The 16,755-nt window shown below is 54.6% G+C and overlaps 6 protein-coding genes across 6 annotated transcripts; 4 read left to right on the top strand and 2 right to left on the bottom strand.

Moving 5' to 3' along the window:
- Positions 1-2,285: 2,285 nt before the first annotated feature.
- J4E87_006420 (uncharacterized protein) lies at positions 2,286-5,009 on the bottom strand (the record flags this gene model as incomplete). The annotated part of the gene is made up of 3 exons (XM_049378025.1): positions 2,286-4,211; positions 4,260-4,876; positions 5,003-5,009. The coding sequence occupies 3 exons, from the start codon at positions 5,007-5,009 to the stop codon at positions 2,286-2,288; spliced, it is 2,550 nt and encodes an 849-aa protein (XP_049232217.1).
- A 660-nt stretch (positions 5,010-5,669) lies between these two features.
- Positions 5,670-6,395, top strand: J4E87_006419 (uncharacterized protein; the record flags this gene model as incomplete). The annotated part of the gene is made up of 1 exon (XM_049378024.1): positions 5,670-6,395. One exon carries the CDS (start codon positions 5,670-5,672, stop codon positions 6,393-6,395), a length of 726 nt encoding a protein of 241 aa, XP_049232216.1.
- A 438-nt stretch (positions 6,396-6,833) lies between these two features.
- J4E87_006418 (uncharacterized protein) lies at positions 6,834-8,559 on the top strand (the record flags this gene model as incomplete). Its single annotated transcript, XM_049378023.1, has 3 exons — positions 6,834-6,948; positions 7,001-7,317; positions 7,366-8,559. 3 exons carry the CDS (start codon positions 6,834-6,836, stop codon positions 8,557-8,559), a joined length of 1,626 nt encoding a protein of 541 aa, XP_049232215.1.
- Positions 8,560-8,919: 360 nt separating this feature from the next.
- J4E87_006417 (uncharacterized protein) lies at positions 8,920-9,265 on the bottom strand (the record flags this gene model as incomplete). The annotated part of the gene is made up of 2 exons (XM_049378022.1): positions 8,920-9,078; positions 9,131-9,265. The coding sequence occupies 2 exons, from the start codon at positions 9,263-9,265 to the stop codon at positions 8,920-8,922; spliced, it is 294 nt and encodes a 97-aa protein (XP_049232214.1).
- Positions 9,266-10,861: 1,596 nt separating this feature from the next.
- Positions 10,862-12,893, top strand: J4E87_006416 (uncharacterized protein; the record flags this gene model as incomplete). Its single annotated transcript, XM_049378021.1, has 4 exons — positions 10,862-11,094; positions 11,150-11,764; positions 11,823-12,683; positions 12,746-12,893. The coding sequence occupies 4 exons, from the start codon at positions 10,862-10,864 to the stop codon at positions 12,891-12,893; spliced, it is 1,857 nt and encodes a 618-aa protein (XP_049232213.1).
- Positions 12,894-13,647: 754 nt separating this feature from the next.
- On the top strand, positions 13,648-16,296 carry J4E87_006415 (uncharacterized protein; the record flags this gene model as incomplete). The annotated part of the gene is made up of 1 exon (XM_049378020.1): positions 13,648-16,296. One exon carries the CDS (start codon positions 13,648-13,650, stop codon positions 16,294-16,296), a length of 2,649 nt encoding a protein of 882 aa, XP_049232212.1.
- Between the last annotated feature and the right edge of the window lie 459 nt (positions 16,297-16,755).

Genomic DNA, 16,755 nt, shown 5'->3' with positions numbered 1-16,755 from the left:
ACATACGCCTGCCGGTCACTCTCCCGTGCGTGGGACACCGGCGAGACGCTTGCGAGCCAATCGCAATTCTGGCGCTAGAACGGCTGTCCCCGTTAGGCAACTACTCAGAGACCATCGATCGCGGCAGAAAGGGCACTGCGGGGCTCCCAGCCCTGTGGAACCAATTGCAACGTCGCCGGCAGGGATAGGCACCGCATGCGGTAATTCGCGCGAGCGGTCGTAGATCACGGCAGTCTTGGCAGATAGGGCAGTGTGGAGCCGCTACTGGCCCTATAGGGCCAATCGCAAGTGCGAGGCAGGGCTGGCGACCCCGTTGGGAAGGTTTGCAAAAACTGTCGATTCCACCCACAGGAAGGGCACTGGCCCTGTGGAGCCAATGGCGGCCGCCAGACAGGGCTGGGTTACTCGGATAGGTATGTTTGTGAGGGAGCTGTTGATCGCGGTGGCCGCGAGTGAAGTAAGGGCCACGAGGTGACGACCCGAGACCTCGGGTCTAGGTTGCCTCTCGTTTGTACTTCTTCTGTGAACCTTGGAAGTATTGGTCTCACCGTGCAATGTTCTGAACCAGCGAGCTGCAGTCGAAAAGATACTTCATGTAGAAAGTTCACGGTTGGCCATCGATTGCAGACAGATGCCCGCACCAAGTTCTTTATGCACTGCATCACTTCCGGTCTTCCGTACCTCCCTGTTCCTCCTTGTCCGCTTCAGAACTTCGAGCTGCAGCTGCGAAGATACCTCATCTGGAAAGTTTATGACTTGCCATTGATTACAGCGTGACACTATGCATGTCCAGGTCGGCGTGCTTGCATGAGTACGACAAGTCTTCTCAACTGCTGTGCCCTCCTAGTACCACCTTGCCCGCTCCAGACCAGCAAGCCGCAGATGAGAAACTACTGTATCTAGTAAGTTCTCAGTTGACTGTTGATTCCCAGGGTGTGACACCGCGTTTTCCCCCTCTGTTTATGCTCCTCCCTCAACACATCCAACATACCGTTTCGAGCAACATCGTAGCCGCGTGTCGATGCCTGCGTTCCACACCTGGGCACCACCTGGGCACGGAACATCGCAGGATGTCACTAACACGACATGTGCAATTGTCACTACCCCGCCAATTCTACTCAACACAGCAATTTCCAAATGAAGTGTTGATCGTAGGTCCTGCAGTTCGTCCACGTCAATTGTCACGCAACAGTTACACAGCGTCTGTCCTTCCCGCCCCTACCCCGCCAATTCTACTACATTCAGTAACTTCCAAGTAAACTGTTGATCGTAGGTCCTCCTGCGAGCCATGCACAGCCGGCATATTCAGGCATCAATCTAACTACCTAGTCAAAGCAACAGTCACACAGCATACATGCGCGCACCTCCGTTGCACCACACGTTACACCCCGTGCCAACACACTCAATATACCGGAAGCAGTAAGTTGAGGCAAAGGTATGGATCTATGGATGTGGCATGGACACAACCCGCATATGCGCCATTCCGGTGCCAAGAAGCTCAACGCACTGTATCGAGTAGGTTGAGGGAAGAGTGTAGATTGCAGTTGCATATAAAGACATCGGGGATGCGGAAATGCACCTTATCCACCCTTCTGCATGCCGCGTCATGGTCACGAAGAGGGGTGATTTGCGCATTCCTGTGTACCCAGGTAGGTATGCATAATACCTGTGTGTGTGGGAGTCTGCCTGCAGATATGCCGGTGAACGGGGCAAGGACTAAGGTTCGTCACCGATGAGAGAAAGTTGGACAAGGGTAGACGAAGGAGGGGTTGTTGCATTACTAGATATAGTAAGAAAAGTCGAAAAGGCCAGAAAACCGTGGATTACAGCGAACTGTCAATCTCGCTTACCGCATGGCCTCAAGAGATCACCTGGGGAGAAAAGGCTTAGCTGGAGGCCTGACACTGCATAGCATGCACTACCACCATCAGCTAGCCAGGTTACACAAAGCAGTGGGAGGAGCCATCATTATGAACGAAACAGTATGTGTATTTTGGAACAGAAAGAAGCAATGAGCGTACACGTAAGCAATGAGGTAAATGGATGGCAGAAACCGTCTCTGCCTCAGCATGGGACAAACAGGGTACACCACATGTGGGTATCAAATACAAGAGAAAGAGAGCGCCGCCCACACTTCCGCATCCCGGCCTCGCCCTGCCTTGCTACAAGAAACCCTGTACATCCATCCAAGCGCCTCAAAACACCGAACCTAAAAAACCCCGCTCCTCTTCTCGAATTCAGCGCTTTTGAATGCGCAAAGAGGCCAGCGCACCTGAGACCCTTACCTACGGGGCTCCAGATGGCTGTGCCTGCTGTTGGCCATTCGACTCGGTCTTTGAGCGGAGGTGGTTCGTAAGCACTGTGATGTTGTCGCGTGCTTCCGGTACCGTTTCGACGATATGCCTCAGGTTGATCATCTGCAGTTCCGAGACTACAGAGTTTTGGGACAAACTAGATCCCAAGATCGTAACAATGACTGGCGCATCGATGTATGGACCGAGAATCTCAAGTGCCTTGGGGATCTGGTGATGCGGCGGGCCGTTGACGGGTGGCGTGGGTTGTTGGACCGGGACCATGTTTGCAGGCGGTGCGGCGAACGGGTTGCCGTACTGGCCGCCTGGTGGGTAGGCAGCACTGACAGGCGAGAACTGAGGTGCGTGAGGGTTGCTAAGCGGCGATGGGCCGTTGTTGAGAACAGGCGGGGCGACTTGACCAGTTGCAATCTCTTGTTCTGGGTATCGCTCGAAGTGTTGGGTAGGTGGAAGCTGAGGCTTGATCTCGGGAAGCTTAGCGACCATGGCTAGGATCAACATATGTTCCTTGCGAGGGGTCTCGATTGTGCAGTACTCGAGCATGTCGATGAAAGGAGGGAGGTTGCTGCCGCCCTCCTCAATAGGAATGACGTAGAGGTCGCGCAGGATGTCGTTATCTTCGACAGGTACTACTCCCCATCTGCCGCGTGAGTGGAAGTACTCATACAGATGGTCCATGATGGTGCGTCCATCCGTTGTAACAGGACTGACGGCCAGGATGGAAACTTCATGGCTTTCGGTGTGGCCAATGTTCTGGATGTAGTCGTTTCCTTTTGCGCTTTCGATGCGCCCTTGGATCGCCACGGTGTTGGTCAGCAGCTTCTCCCAGGGCACGATCTGACCGAAGTCACCACCAGCGACGAATCGAGCGACCGCATCGAAAGGCTCCATTGACTGCATGTTGATGGAGCCCTGCCAGCAAACAGTCGGGTCCGAGGAGTATCCTGACATCTCAACATCATTGTCTTCGTCTTTGAGCAAACGGTCGACGTCGGCGTCATCAACTGCAGCCGGAGGCTTGTCTTGCATGTGCATTGAGCTTTGGCGACGCTGGAGGAAGGCCTGCTGATCATGCTGTGGCGATCGAACTTTGTCAAAGACGGAGTTGATGTCGAAGTTGGCCGATGCTCGTCGTGCGTGCTCAGACTGGGCGGTGTCAATCTCTGTAGGTCTTCGTGATGCACCAGCGGGACTCTCCGGAGGGCGTGTTCCGGATGGTGACTGCATCGCAGTGTCCTCGGTGATGCTCTCTCGTTCGCGGAGTGTGGGCTGCTTAAAGTCGTCATGGTCGTTCTCGAAGTTGTCTTCGCCGACAATCTCCTCGCCCTTGTGTGTCTTGCGTAGTCGCGGCCCGGCCTCCTCGGTTAAGATCATCTGCTTCTCGGCCGCTTCGCGCATGGCTGCGTATTCACGTTGCTTGTCCTCGCTCGCCATCTCTTCAGCCTCCATACTGACTAGATCATCAGCTTTCAAGCTCCCAGACAGGAGGCGATCCACAAGCACCGTGTTCTTCTTGACATTGAACATGATGGTACGAATCTTGGTGAAGTATGGCGAAGACGAGCCAGTAGGTTCTCCGTAGAGATTGAAAGCGGCATGGCTCATTTCGAGAGTGTACTTGGTGGCCAGAGATTTGGCAGTCTGCCCATCCGGTATGCGGAAACCCCTGGTCTCCGAGGCGGTGCTGATCAACGGTGCGAGTGTGTCCCGAAGCTTCTCCGCCACAGCCTTTTGGTTTTGCGGGAGCGAGTCGATGTCGCCGACTGGGGCTGACTGGGGGGTAGGCTTGCTCTCGTGGTGGCTGGACTTTCTGCGCTTCTTGCTCGCGTTGGCCTTTTCAGTGGCAGGCTCATGGCGACGCTTCTCACCAAGTGGCGATTGTGGCTGACTCGTCTCCTGCTTACAAGTGTGAGCGTGCGACAGTTTGTTTAGTGTGCAACAACATACCTTTGGCTCTGCATGTCCGTTGGAGGCCTCTGGTGTAGGCACAGTGACGGGAGCAGGCGTGGGCGTGGGAGCCTCAGCCGGGACCTGAGCGGTTTGTGAGGGCGTGGCCGACTGCTGAGGCGTGCTGGCCTTCTCAGAGACGGCCTCCTGCTTGACGTCGCTGGGGCGGGGCTTGGGCTTGGAGCCCTTCTTGCGCGCCCACGGTCTCTCTCCACGCGCCATGGCAGCGAGCAGCTCGGTGTGGTCTTCGGGCTTGCATTGCTCGCAATAGTAGTTCTTGCCCTCCCAGAAGTCGCCCTCGGGGAGGCCCAGGCACTTGTTGTGTTGCCAGGCCTCGCAGCTGTCGCAGCAGATCATCTGGCGTCCACGGATGTCGCGCTGGTCGCCGCAGACACAGCGGATGATGGCATCCTCCTCTTCCTCATCTTGCTGAGAGGACTGCGTCGACTGCGCTCGCTGTGACTGTGCCTTTGCTTGTCCCTTCTTGGTTTGCGCCTGTCCCTTCTTCTCCGGAACTGGTGGCGCCTTGGCCTTGGGAGCGGGGGAGGGCTCGTCGAGGGAATCTGCGTTCTTGGTGTGGTGGCCTTTGTTGGCGCGGCCGGAGCGGCGGATCTCGTCTGCAGTGGCAATATCAGCATCAGTGTGAGGGTTGGGGATGGGCGTGCGCGTGGTGGTGCGGGTGCCATGAGGGGCGCGACTCAGTGGCTTGATGCGACGGACGCGCGTAGATGGTGTCTGCTTACCGGCCATGGTGTCGGACACGGGTGATGGGCTCAATATAGACGATACCACGAGTGCAGCTTATGCTATTGCGGAACAAGATTCAAAAAGTCTCTACGGAAGCCCCAATCCTGCCTTACGCGCGTCGCACTGCGGACAGACGGACACCAAGTATGGAGCCGCCTCTAACTAGTAAACGAGCGCGAGCGAGCGCTCCTGCCCAACTGCACAGACAGAAGGCGCGATGCGTTGTGCGACTGCCGGTTATGAGTCGCAACTGCCTCTTGCGCGTACCTGCCGAATGCGGAGCCGGTGCCGCGCGGTGTGTGGGCGCAAAAGAGATGTCAGCCGCGAGGGATGGGAGCTCAATGCATGCGCTGGGTGGTGGGCGCACTAGAAGACAGCAGTGGGCGGGTGCGGGTTGCCAGAGGGAGTCGCAATGTGTCGTGTGGTGTCGGACTGAGTGGTGTCAGTGAGGAGGTGGAGCTTTGACACAGCGTTTTGCCGACGCCTTGGCTGCCGTAATCCTGGCCACTAGCGAGCTGTGGACCCTTTGCGCGGCTGGCGTCAGAGCTACTGGAGCAGCGCCAGCCAGTCTCAACAAGAACAAGAACACTGGTGGCATCGCACACTATAGGCACATACACGACGACCCATATTTCCATAAGAGCAAGAACCACCTGCATCATCATGGCCGACGCACGAGCTCTTTTGCGACAACAGCGCGCAGCACGGCAGCAGGCGCAAAAGCCCCAAAAGCAATCGGCAGCTCCTGCGACGGCACCCGCGTCGAAAAAGCGCAAGGCTACAGATGAGACCGTCGAGGAGAGGAAACGCACGCGAACAGAGGAAGAGGCTGGTGTACCAGCGGGCTTCTTCGATGCTGGAGCTGCAAAGGATGGAGAGGAAGCCGCGCCGGCAGCAGACCAGAAAAGCGCGCCAACACCAGATACCCAGCCTCCAGAGGCACCCAAGGCGCCAGAGCCCCAACTCGATCCCACAGCCCAAGCAGAGCTCGATGCCTTCTTGAACGAGATGAACGCCGAAAAGCCCATGCCACCACCACCTACTCGATCCGCCTACTCGGGCGCTGTCATCGAGGCCGCGCCCATGACAGCCGCCCAGATCGCCGCACAAGCACGAGAAGACCAGAGTGCACAACGCGCAAGGAGGGACGAGGAGATGGAGGGCGAGAAAGAGGATGCTGCGCGGGCGCTTGAAGACGAATTCGAGGAGATGGAAGGCCTTGAAGAGAGGGTGAAGCGGTTACGGGAACAGAGGGAAGCATTGCGATCCAAGTCTGGAGCACCAGTCGAGGCAGAGAGCGTTGCGCCCGCGCCTCAAGCCGTCGAAGAAGATGGCGAGAGCGAGTCCGACGACGAAGACTGGGACGACTGGAGGTTCCGTCCTGCTTGATTTCTATAACTGCATTGCATATAACAGGCTTTCTGGTGGTCAGCGCATGTACTATATTGTAGCATTACACCATTGTGATACCCGGGGAGGCGTTCCCAAGCAGCGATGCGTTCAGTCCAAGCAGGGTTGTCCTTGTCATACAAACACGACATCACATAGAGACAATTATCTATCTTGCTTTTCCAACACTTCGAACGACTTGCAGCCCAAAGCAAACCCCTGACATGTGAGATGGCGGTATCGAGTGCCAAGGCGAGCGTCATTGGTGAGAAACCAAACGCTTCAGGCACGAATGAGACAACCTAACCCCACTCACCCACTTCCACCCTCGACTGACACGTGCCCTCGCGAGTTATTACTGCTCTCTCTTGGACACACGCGTTGAAATACGACTCGGCACCCCCAACACGAACTCCGCACACGGCATCCTACCCCACAATGTCGCGACGGCCCAACCCTGCCGCTGATCGGGCGGAACAGAATCGCGCCACGCTCAAGAACTTGGTGAAGCTCGAGGGCAACAAGACATGCTCCGACTGCAAGAGGAACAAGCGTGAGTTATGCAGAATCTAAGTACAATGCGCCTTTACTGACAGCTACTGCAGACCCGCGATGGGCCAGCTGGAACTTGGGCGTCTTCATCTGCATTCGGTGCTCGGGCATCCACCGTGGCATGGGAACACATATCAGCAAAGTCAAGTCAGTCGACCTCGATACCTGGACCGACGAGCAACTCCAGAGCGTGCTGAAATGGGGCAATGCGCGAGCCAACAAGTACTGGGAGTCGAAGCTGGCGCCTGGCCATGTGCCGTCCGAGGCAAAGATTGAGAACTTCATTCGCACAAAGTACGAGTCGAAGCGATGGGTCATGGAAGGTCCTATGCCCGATCCCTCGACTTTGGAGGCGGACGATGACGATATCGTAAGTGGGCCAGGATAGCTGCATGGGATAGCAACTAATAAAGTATAGCCATTGAAGAAGGTTCAGGAGAAGGTCCAAATAGAACGCTCCGCATCGCAACGCCTAGCTCAGAGCTCCAGCCAGCCTCCCCCTCCCCCGCGACAAGCACAGCCGCCGCCAACCATCGACCTTTTCGGCGACGACCCCGTTCCTCAGCGACCGAGCACCGGACCCCCGATTGCAGCCAGAGGGCCTCCCAAGGCAGAGGCAGCCCCACCGAAACAGAACAAGGCAGGCGATTCATTGTTAGGATTGGACTTCCTCGGCGGTTCGTCTTCTGCGGCACCCTCTCGTCCATCTAGCACAGGCCCTGCTGCAGCGGCGCCATCGAGACCAGATCTCAAGCAGTCCATCTTATCGCTATACGCTTCCAAGCCTGTCGCACCACCCCAGCCCCAGCAGCATGCACGTCAAGACTCATTCGGCGGACTGGCGTCGCCCCAAGGACAGCAATCGCCCCAACAGTCGGCCTTTGGTGGCATGAACGATGCCTTTAGCAGTCTGTCTTTCAACCCTGCCCCAGCAGCTAAACCCTCACCTTTCTCCGGCCTCGATAGCTTCTCTAGCGCCAAGTCACCGCCTTCAACATCTTCCTCCAACATGTTTGGTGGTGGCGGCAACTTCTTTGATTCCAAGCCTGCTCCCCAGACCCAATCGCAAAGCCGCACAATGAGTCCGTCGGGTGGAATGGCTGACTTCAGCGCTTTCTCTTCTCCCGCCCCATCCAAGCCCGCAGCTCCTGCAGCAAGCGGCATGAACGATCTTCTGGACCTGTCTATGCCCTCTGCACCGGCACCTGCACCAAGGGTCACTTCCCCACCACTCTCATCGCCACAAACGAGCTCAGCATTCAATCTATCTTCACCAGCACCAGCACCCGCTCCCAAGGCTGCCCCTGCCCCTGCGACCGTAAACTACTCAGGATTCTCTAACATGGACGCCTGGGGTAGCAACGACGTCTGGGGGTCTTCTGCCCCGAGCCAACCCGCGGCTCCATCGACAACATCGCACGCTCAGCCTACCACCCCCGGCTGGGGCGCACCACAGGTAACTCAAGACGACGATTTCGGCGGCTGGAGCAGTGCCGCGCCTACCACGACCACGCAGACGACTACCACAACTCACACTACGACTACTCAAAGTAAGCCTGCAGGAGGATTCGGTGGTGGTAGCGATGATCTCTTCTCGAATGTTTGGGAATAGAAGTGGTGTGTTGGAACGGTGTTTGCATGCTACACGTACTTTAATCCGTATCCTTCAGAGCGTGAAACAAGATGCGGCTCTGGATGGAGCGTAATGTACATAGTATGATGTTTATAGACCGCTGAATCGAAACCTCAATTGACACGCCCCTAAAACGCCAGATATGCATACGGCGCCTGCCGTTTCCGCCCGTAACACATCGTTTCTGTCTACCCTCCCCATGAACTTCGCCGGCATTCTCATTGTAGTCGCCTGCGCTCCTAACCTCGTGTCTTCTACCGTCTTCCCTCGATGTCGCACTGCGACCATCCTGGATCATGTTTCTGTATCAACTTCCATCTTCATGCAATCCAGATTTTCTCAAAAGATCAAATGCCATATCCAGTACAACACCACTACAGTCCCTATTATGATCCCTGCCAACTTCAAGATCGCGACCTTGTTCCCCGATGAAGCCATGCGTGTGAGGCGTGTGGCGGAGCCTTTGAGTGATGTGCCGAAGGAGGAGAAGGTGTCGCTCTATAGAATGAGATGTTAGCCGTGTTCTCGTATACGTATCGGGGGAACGTACCGTGCTATCAATGACATGTTGGTCGCGCGCATTATCGTAGATGTCTATCGTTACGCCCCGCAGCGCAGACACTTTGGAGGCGAGTTCATCGAGGCGGGAATTGTTTTGCTGTTCGCGCTCGTAGGCTTGCGACATTGTTGCGGGCTGTTCGGGGCGCCCGGTCTTCGTTCCTGTCGAGAAGGCTGTGTGCCGGGGTATGTACGGTCGCGTAGGCGTAGAGTGACTACAGCTTAGTGTTTTGGCTTGCTGTCGTGCTGAGAGTGTCTTCGAGGCGGTTTCGGGATCGTCTGGCAGCCTTCATACGCGACTGGCCATGGGTGACGTTCGGGCGCCAAGGGACCCTGAGGGAATGGGGCTAGCGTCAAAGGGCGGGTTCACGCGTGCGCGGGTCTGGGGAAGCTGCGCTCCGCCCATTCTGCAACTACTATGTAATCACCATCTTGTTGTCATTTTTATTTCGTCTCGCTCGATCGCACAGCTTTGCAGATGTATCAGGCTGTACAGATGCCCTCCCACCTGGTAAATCATCATGCAGGCGCCTAAAGGCAGCAACAGCAAAGTACTTCAACACCCCTTGCGCAGCACCCATCGACATCGGAGAACAGCGTACCTAGGTACTGTCATGTAGCACTACATCCAACGACAAAGCAACTGAAGATCAACATTCTGGAAGATACGGCTAAATCCAGCTTCCGCCTCTGATTCGCGCGTCCCTGCACGCCGCAGTCTCCAAGCTTGAGAGATGCACACACGACAGCCCAGTAGAGGCTGCGATTCTGCATGGCTTTCAACTCGAAACACTGCGGGGTCACTCACTCGCTGCAGTGTTCTGAAAATATGTGCCATGCATCTACTGCGCCGCAAAACGCAGCATCGCTTGCCAGGGAAACAACAACCATTACAGCGACGCCTCTCAGCTACTCGCTGCGGGGTAGGTGTGGTAAGTCGCTCAGCCTATATCTTTTGGAAGGCTTAGATATTTCGACTCCGTGGATGTGTATGCCCATAAATAGTATACGGATGCTATCTGCGCCAGCCTTGCTTATCTCCCCACGGGTTCGGTCTCTTCATGGGGGCCATCATGATGGGGCCGAGACATTTCCGCATACCGACACTGCTTGATCATATCTGCGAGGCCAAGACTGCAAGGCTGAGGTTGAGAGCGCAGTCAGAGTACATCCACAGTCTCACCACAACGGCGAGATGCATACACTTCTCGTACTCACTCCTTGGCTTTGGATCTGCCTTCTCTCTACTCCCCTCAGTACTCCAATAACATCCCGTCCACCATCCCTACCACTCACAGTCCTCCCCCAATCTACCGGGGAATGTATCGTAGCCTGCATGTCTTATTACCGGGAGACACACACAAAGTACAAAGTAGGTCACGATTACCGTCGCAGATGTACCAGAGCCTAGTCAATGTAAGTCCGAAGGATGCTCTTCCCTACAGTATCGCCGGTTTTGGTATGGTGTTGGTGGCGAAGCAGTGTACTGAAGCATTTTCGGTTGCATCCCGCATATTCGGCCCCCGGTTGTGCTACGCCGCAAAGCCTCGTGCCGTTGAGCGGTACATACCCGGATGTACTGTGGTGGGGTGAGGAGGGTGGTGTATAAGTGAGTAAGTTTGGTCTCGTCTGAAGAGTAGCAAGTCTCTGGATTTTGCCATTCTTCTTGGGTCATTTCAGACGCAAAGTTCGCTTGGATTTTGCATCTATCTCTGCAGACATAATGGCGCCACTTCGCAATCTTCTCTTGTCCTTTGCCTTCACCTGGGCTCAGGCCGCGGTCACTCCACTCGACTCCTCCGTACAGATCCGCAATGCTCCAGGCCACTCTGTCGAGGATACATACCATGCCGTAAAGCGCGGCCTAGCTCTGGCCAGTCTAGAGAAGCGAGATTCCTTCAAGGCTGAACCCATGAACATAGCGAGAAGCTGGAGTGGTGCTATTTTGCTATCCATGTGAGTACACATCTATACTACTCGTCACGTCGGCGGGTGTTAATTATTCGTACAGGGCACTCGAACCAAATCCGCTACAGGAGCACGAGAATGGGACCACGACAGTCGAAGCTGGTATAGAAGTCACCTGCCGGAAATGCTACGTCAAGGGAGTTGCCTCTGCTGAGCTCACTATCGACGCCGAGTTCGACGCTAGCGAGCTCCTCAACAACACCATCAACTCAGTCAGCACAGCTGTGCAAAACTTCACTGACAGATTCGAAGAGAAACTAGGCGATGCGGTAGAACACGTCTTGGACAACCTCACCATCAGCGACGGCATTGACAGGTCAGACTTTGAGTGGCCAACCTTCGATCTTGCATTCGACCTGAACGTTCCGACCATCGACGCAGCCAACCTACACTTGCAATTCGATGGTATGGAGCTTTACCTAGAGATTGGAACTGTTCTCAATGCTGGAGCGACATATGAAATCACTCTTTTTGCTACACAAACTCCTGTCGGTATGAAGATAGGGCCGAACCTGATGCTCGGTGCGGTGCTTAGTATTGATCTTATCTTGGCTGTGGAAGGTGCCATCGACATTAGCAGTGGCTTCCATGTCAAGCTAGATGATGGTGTCGCGATAGATCTACCCTTATTTGGAAACGAGGTTGCCGATATGACAGTGTAAGTCTCCTCTACGACCACATATTCAACAAGCGTCCAAATGACTGACCATGCGCAGCAACGGGGGACAGTTCGAATTTCTGCCTGTCACCCTCGAAAGTGCAAGCATTACTATGCAAGCAGCCCTCCGTATCGGTGCTCACTGTGGGCTGGAGGTTGTGATGCCAGAGCCACCACCAGGTTTGGGCCTGGTTGAGAAGTTGAGCCCACAAGTCGAAGCTGGTATCGAAGTCGCCATCTACGCAAACATAGCCGAGTTCAACACCAATGTTACGTACGCTGCAAACGACGAGGACTGCAAGTTGAAAGTCATTCAAGAATATAACTTCGCCGTAGGCGCGATCGCTGGCGCATCAGTCGCTGTCGAATGGTTCAACGAGACCAAGACATGGGGTCCGGTGGCCGAAGCGTCTACTGCCATCTTCACGACCACGTTGGCGGAGGTATGCGGCATTGCAGGCAAACCAACGTCGGCACTACCCACCATTACACCCGCTCCAGAGAGACGCGAAGATCTCACTGAGACTGTAATAAGTACTGAGATCACCAGAAGCGGTGTCAGCTGCAAGATTCAAGGGCCTGCCAACTGTCCTAACTCGCAGCAAGTCACTACGAGCAAAACGTTCATGTCCGTCATCACAACGTCAGTAGCACCAGGAGTTGAAGCGACATGGCCAGTCGAAGCATCTGATACCGTAGAAGAGACCGTCGCATTCGGCACGCAGGCAAAGACTATTAGAGCTGTGTCCGGCAAACCAACTCCGTATGTCGCTCCGCCCGACGAAGACGGCAAAGATGGAAGCGACCATGTACACGATATCGTTAATGGCTCGACCGGAGGTGTCAGTAACAAGATCATCATTGGTGTTTGCGTTGGCCTAGTTTTGCCTATTCTGATAGCCATCATCGGAGCTGTCATGTAAGTCTGATTTCTAACGAGCGTTGCGATACTGAAATAGATACTAACTTATTGTGCGACAGCTTCTTCCGTAGGCGCAAGCGGTATGCTGCCGTGGGCGGACCTGCGGCACCTATGGTCGCTGAGCCTTACACCGGCCACAACGACTATAAGGACCGGATTGAGGAGTCGAAGTCTCCTAACGGTGGTGTTTCGGAGATGCACCGTTGATTTCCTCTCTCTCAGTGCTGTTCACAATTTCCTTCCGGTACTGTCCAATGATGCGATGAGTCTTTCCTTTTCTCATTAAGTTCGGGTACTCTGTCGGCGTCTCACTTGTCTCTTTATCTTTTGCACAGTCATCATCCGAATTAAAAATCACGGCTATATACCTCAGACTTCAACTCATTCCATCGCTCCCACGATCCCCCAGCGTGAAGCAGCTCGCTAACCCCGCTTGCGGGACCGTGCGGAGATAGCAAGCGGACCGATGACCTTATCCGGCTTAGCTCGCGACGTCACTACCACCGAAGCTCACCACTGAACCTCCGTGATCTTCATCCTCCACAACTTATTCGGAAGCTTCACCATGGCAAGTGGATCCGTCCTGTGCAAAGACAGTTTAAGCCGACGGCCAAGTATCGCCGAGACAGCCACCCCGCACGCTGCATGGCGGGGAAGTACCTCTGTAGGCTAATGTCCTGCGAAAAACGCTCTACGGGCAGCGGTTTATGTACTGCCCAGACGGGCCGACCATTATGTTTCTTCCGTTTATGACGGAGTGTGTGCATGGGACGGAGGGAAATGACCCGTAGTGTGCTCTATCGCATGGTATGGTTCTGCTCGGGTACAAAGTAGCTGTGTATCTACCATTTTCGTCGTTCACGCTTATCACTCATTCTTAGTGACAGCATCGGTGCCATCAACCATCAGATGAGCTAGCTCTGAAGTTGGAACATTTCCCAACATATCACCACCCACCAGGATGACGGGTTCGTTACGAACGCTGTACAACTCGTACAGCTTCCTACTGCTAGGCTTCTTGTTCTCGCTCTGCTTCGAAACTACAGCCGCTCATGTGCTGTCTAAACCACGATCTACAACATCCGGCCGCCAACGCACTTCGCTAAACGCAGACTGGCGATTTGAGCGATTCACCTCGGATCCAGATGGCCTGAGTTATGAGGGCTTGAAGCCGTGGATGCTACCTTGCGCGAACGACTTCATCACTGGAGAAAAGTACGAGAGACCATCTGGTGCCGCTCCCGGCGCCAATGTCAGCTATGTTCAGTCGAGCTTCGACGATGCCGCATGGGAAGCTGTCTCGCTCCCGCATGACTGGGCTATCTCCGGCACATTCGACGCCCCGGGCGTTGAGGGAGGTCAAGGTCGTTTGCCGATCAATGGAATCGGATGGTACCGCCGCACGCTCTCCATGGATGCAGAAGTCCTTCAATCTGGCAAATCTGTCTTTCTGGATGTTGATGGAGCTATGTCGTATGCTGCGGTATGGCTGAATGGTCACCTTGTTGGTGGATGGCCATACGGCTACAACTCTTTCCGTCTGGATCTTACTCCTTACGCGAAGGCTGGTGAGAACACACTCGCTATTCGCCTGGACAACAAGCTCGACTCATCGCGTTGGTACCCGGGCGCTGGTATTTACCGTAATGTTTGGCTTGTCACTGTTAACCCAGTGCATGTCGGACATTGGGGAACCTACGTCACTACTCCTAGCGTCTCGGAGGCGGAAGCTACTGTCGAGATGGTCCTTGATCTGGAGAACAAGGGTAACAGCAGTCAACATGTTGAAGTTGTCACCGAAGTCTTCGAGCGCGACGCAACAACGAAACAAGCTACTGGTGAAGCTGTCGCAAAATTTGCTGCAGCGAATGCGGACGTTGCAGGCCATTCCAAACAAGCAGTACATGGCTCGGTCACAGTTCCAAACCCAAAGCTTTGGGGGCCACCGCCTAGCCAAAAGCCCAATGAGTATGTCGCTATCTCTACCGTCTCAGTCGGCGGAGAGGCTATGGACACCTATGAAACTGTATTTGGTATTCGATCGGTCACGTACGACCCAAACCAAGGTATCCTTATCAACGGTGAGCGTATCTACGTTCAGGGATCTTGCAACCACCATGACCTCGGCGCTCTTGGAGCAGCTTTCAACACCAGGGCTGCGGAACGTCAGATCGAAATCCTACAAGAGATGGGGAATAACGCTCTTCGCACGTCTCACAACCCGCCTGCTCCCGAGTTCCTTGATCTCGCCGATCGATACGGTCTCATGGTCATGGATGAGATCTTCGATACCTGGAACTTTCCCAAAGTGGAGAACGACTTCCATCGCATCTTCCAAGAATGGCACGAGCCTGACCTCCGATCATTCATGCGCCGTGATCGCAACCACCCCTCTATCATCTCATGGAGTGTTGGCAACGAGCTTCCTGAACAAAGAAACTCTACTGGTACCGAAACTTGCAGGACACTTCAAGACATAGCCCATGAAGAAGACCCTACACGCCAAGTGACCATCGGCATGAACAACGCTAACGCCACTACTGGAATAGCAGCCGTTATCGACATCATTGGTTTGAACTACCAGGGTGAAGGCAAAGGAGACTCCTGGGTGAGCACCTTCCCCAGTTTCAAACAAGAGTTCCCCGAGAAGATGATCTGGAGCACCGAATCTGCATCAGCACTCAGCACTCGCGGCAAATACCTCTTCCCCATCACCGCAAACAAGAGTGCCATCGTAGGCGGCGGACCCGGGGAAGGCGGAGACCCAGAGAACAGCATTGTGTCTTCATACGATCTCTACGCACCTGAATGGGCCGCTTCACCCGATAAAGTCTTCGAACAGCAAGACAGGCACCCATATGTCGCTGGTGAATTCGTCTGGACTGGATTTGACTACATCGGTGAACCCACCCCATACGACAACTCAAGTCGCAGTTCCTACTTCGGTATCATCGACCTGGCTGGTTTCAAGAAAGATCGCTTCTACCTCTACCAAGCACGCTGGAGACCAGATCTACCCATGGCCCACATCCTCCCCCATTGGACGTGGCCCGAAGATCGCGTCGGCGAGATCACACCCGTACATGTCCATACTTCAGGTGACGAGGCAGAGCTTTTCGTCAACGGTGTTTCAGCTGGCCGTCAATCAAGGGGCAAGTACGACTACAGACTCCGCTGGGATGGTGTGAAGTACCGTCCCGGCAATATCAGCGTCGTCACGTACAAGGACGGCGAAGAATGGGCCACGGCATCTCAGTTCACTGCAGGTTCCGCTGCGTCGCTGAACGTAACTGCCGATCGTACGACAATCACTGGTGACGGCTACGACCTCTCGTTCATCACTGTCTCCGTGCATGACGAGAACGGTATCTTGGTTCCGATGGCGGATGATGAGATTAGCTTTGAGGTCTCGTCTGGCCCAGGTGTTGTCGTTGCTACGGATAATGGTGATCCGACAGACATGAGCCCGTTCCCGGAGACAAAGAGGAAGGCGTTTGGCGGAATGGCCCTGGCTATTGTGAAGAGTGAGACCGGCGCTAGTGGAGAGATTGTTATTGAAGCGATGGCGGAGGGTTTGAGTGGCGGAAAGGTTGTTCTTACTGCTACCTAGATAGTAATGTGTGATGAATGAGAGCGATTAATTCAAATGAATCCACATGATATTCGTTAGTTCGATCAGTGTATCTTAAGCTTGAGTGTGAGAGACTATCGCTAGCCCTGACAAGTGTACGCTGGCTTAAGTGTGTTCATGAAACGACCTCTTTGAGCCAATGGTAGTGTTGATAATCTTTCAGCGCATCGGGGGTTGCGATCTGATGCTCTAGCGGATCTGAGTCGTAGACGCGACTTTGAGAACGCAGTGCATGTCGACTCTGTCGTCGCAAAACGAGATGCAGATACTGGCATATACTTCCAACACTAATTTCATCCCATCTCTGTCGAGATATGGAGAATTTTCTCGTTGCCATAGCAAACTCGCGCAACCGCGCCCGCAACCCACACATATAATATTTTGATCCCACCCGACTTCTGCCTCCTCACCACATCCACACATTCGAGTAAGCCCCCT

Source organism: Alternaria ethzedia (assembly GCF_023757985.1).
Source record: "Alternaria ethzedia strain BMP 0044 chromosome Unknown scaffold_15, whole genome shotgun sequence".
Classification (NCBI taxonomy): Eukaryota; Fungi; Ascomycota; class Dothideomycetes; order Pleosporales; family Pleosporaceae; genus Alternaria; species Alternaria ethzedia.
The sequence above is the reverse complement of the archived record's forward strand: the minus strand, read 5'-3'. Positions and strand labels throughout refer to the sequence as shown.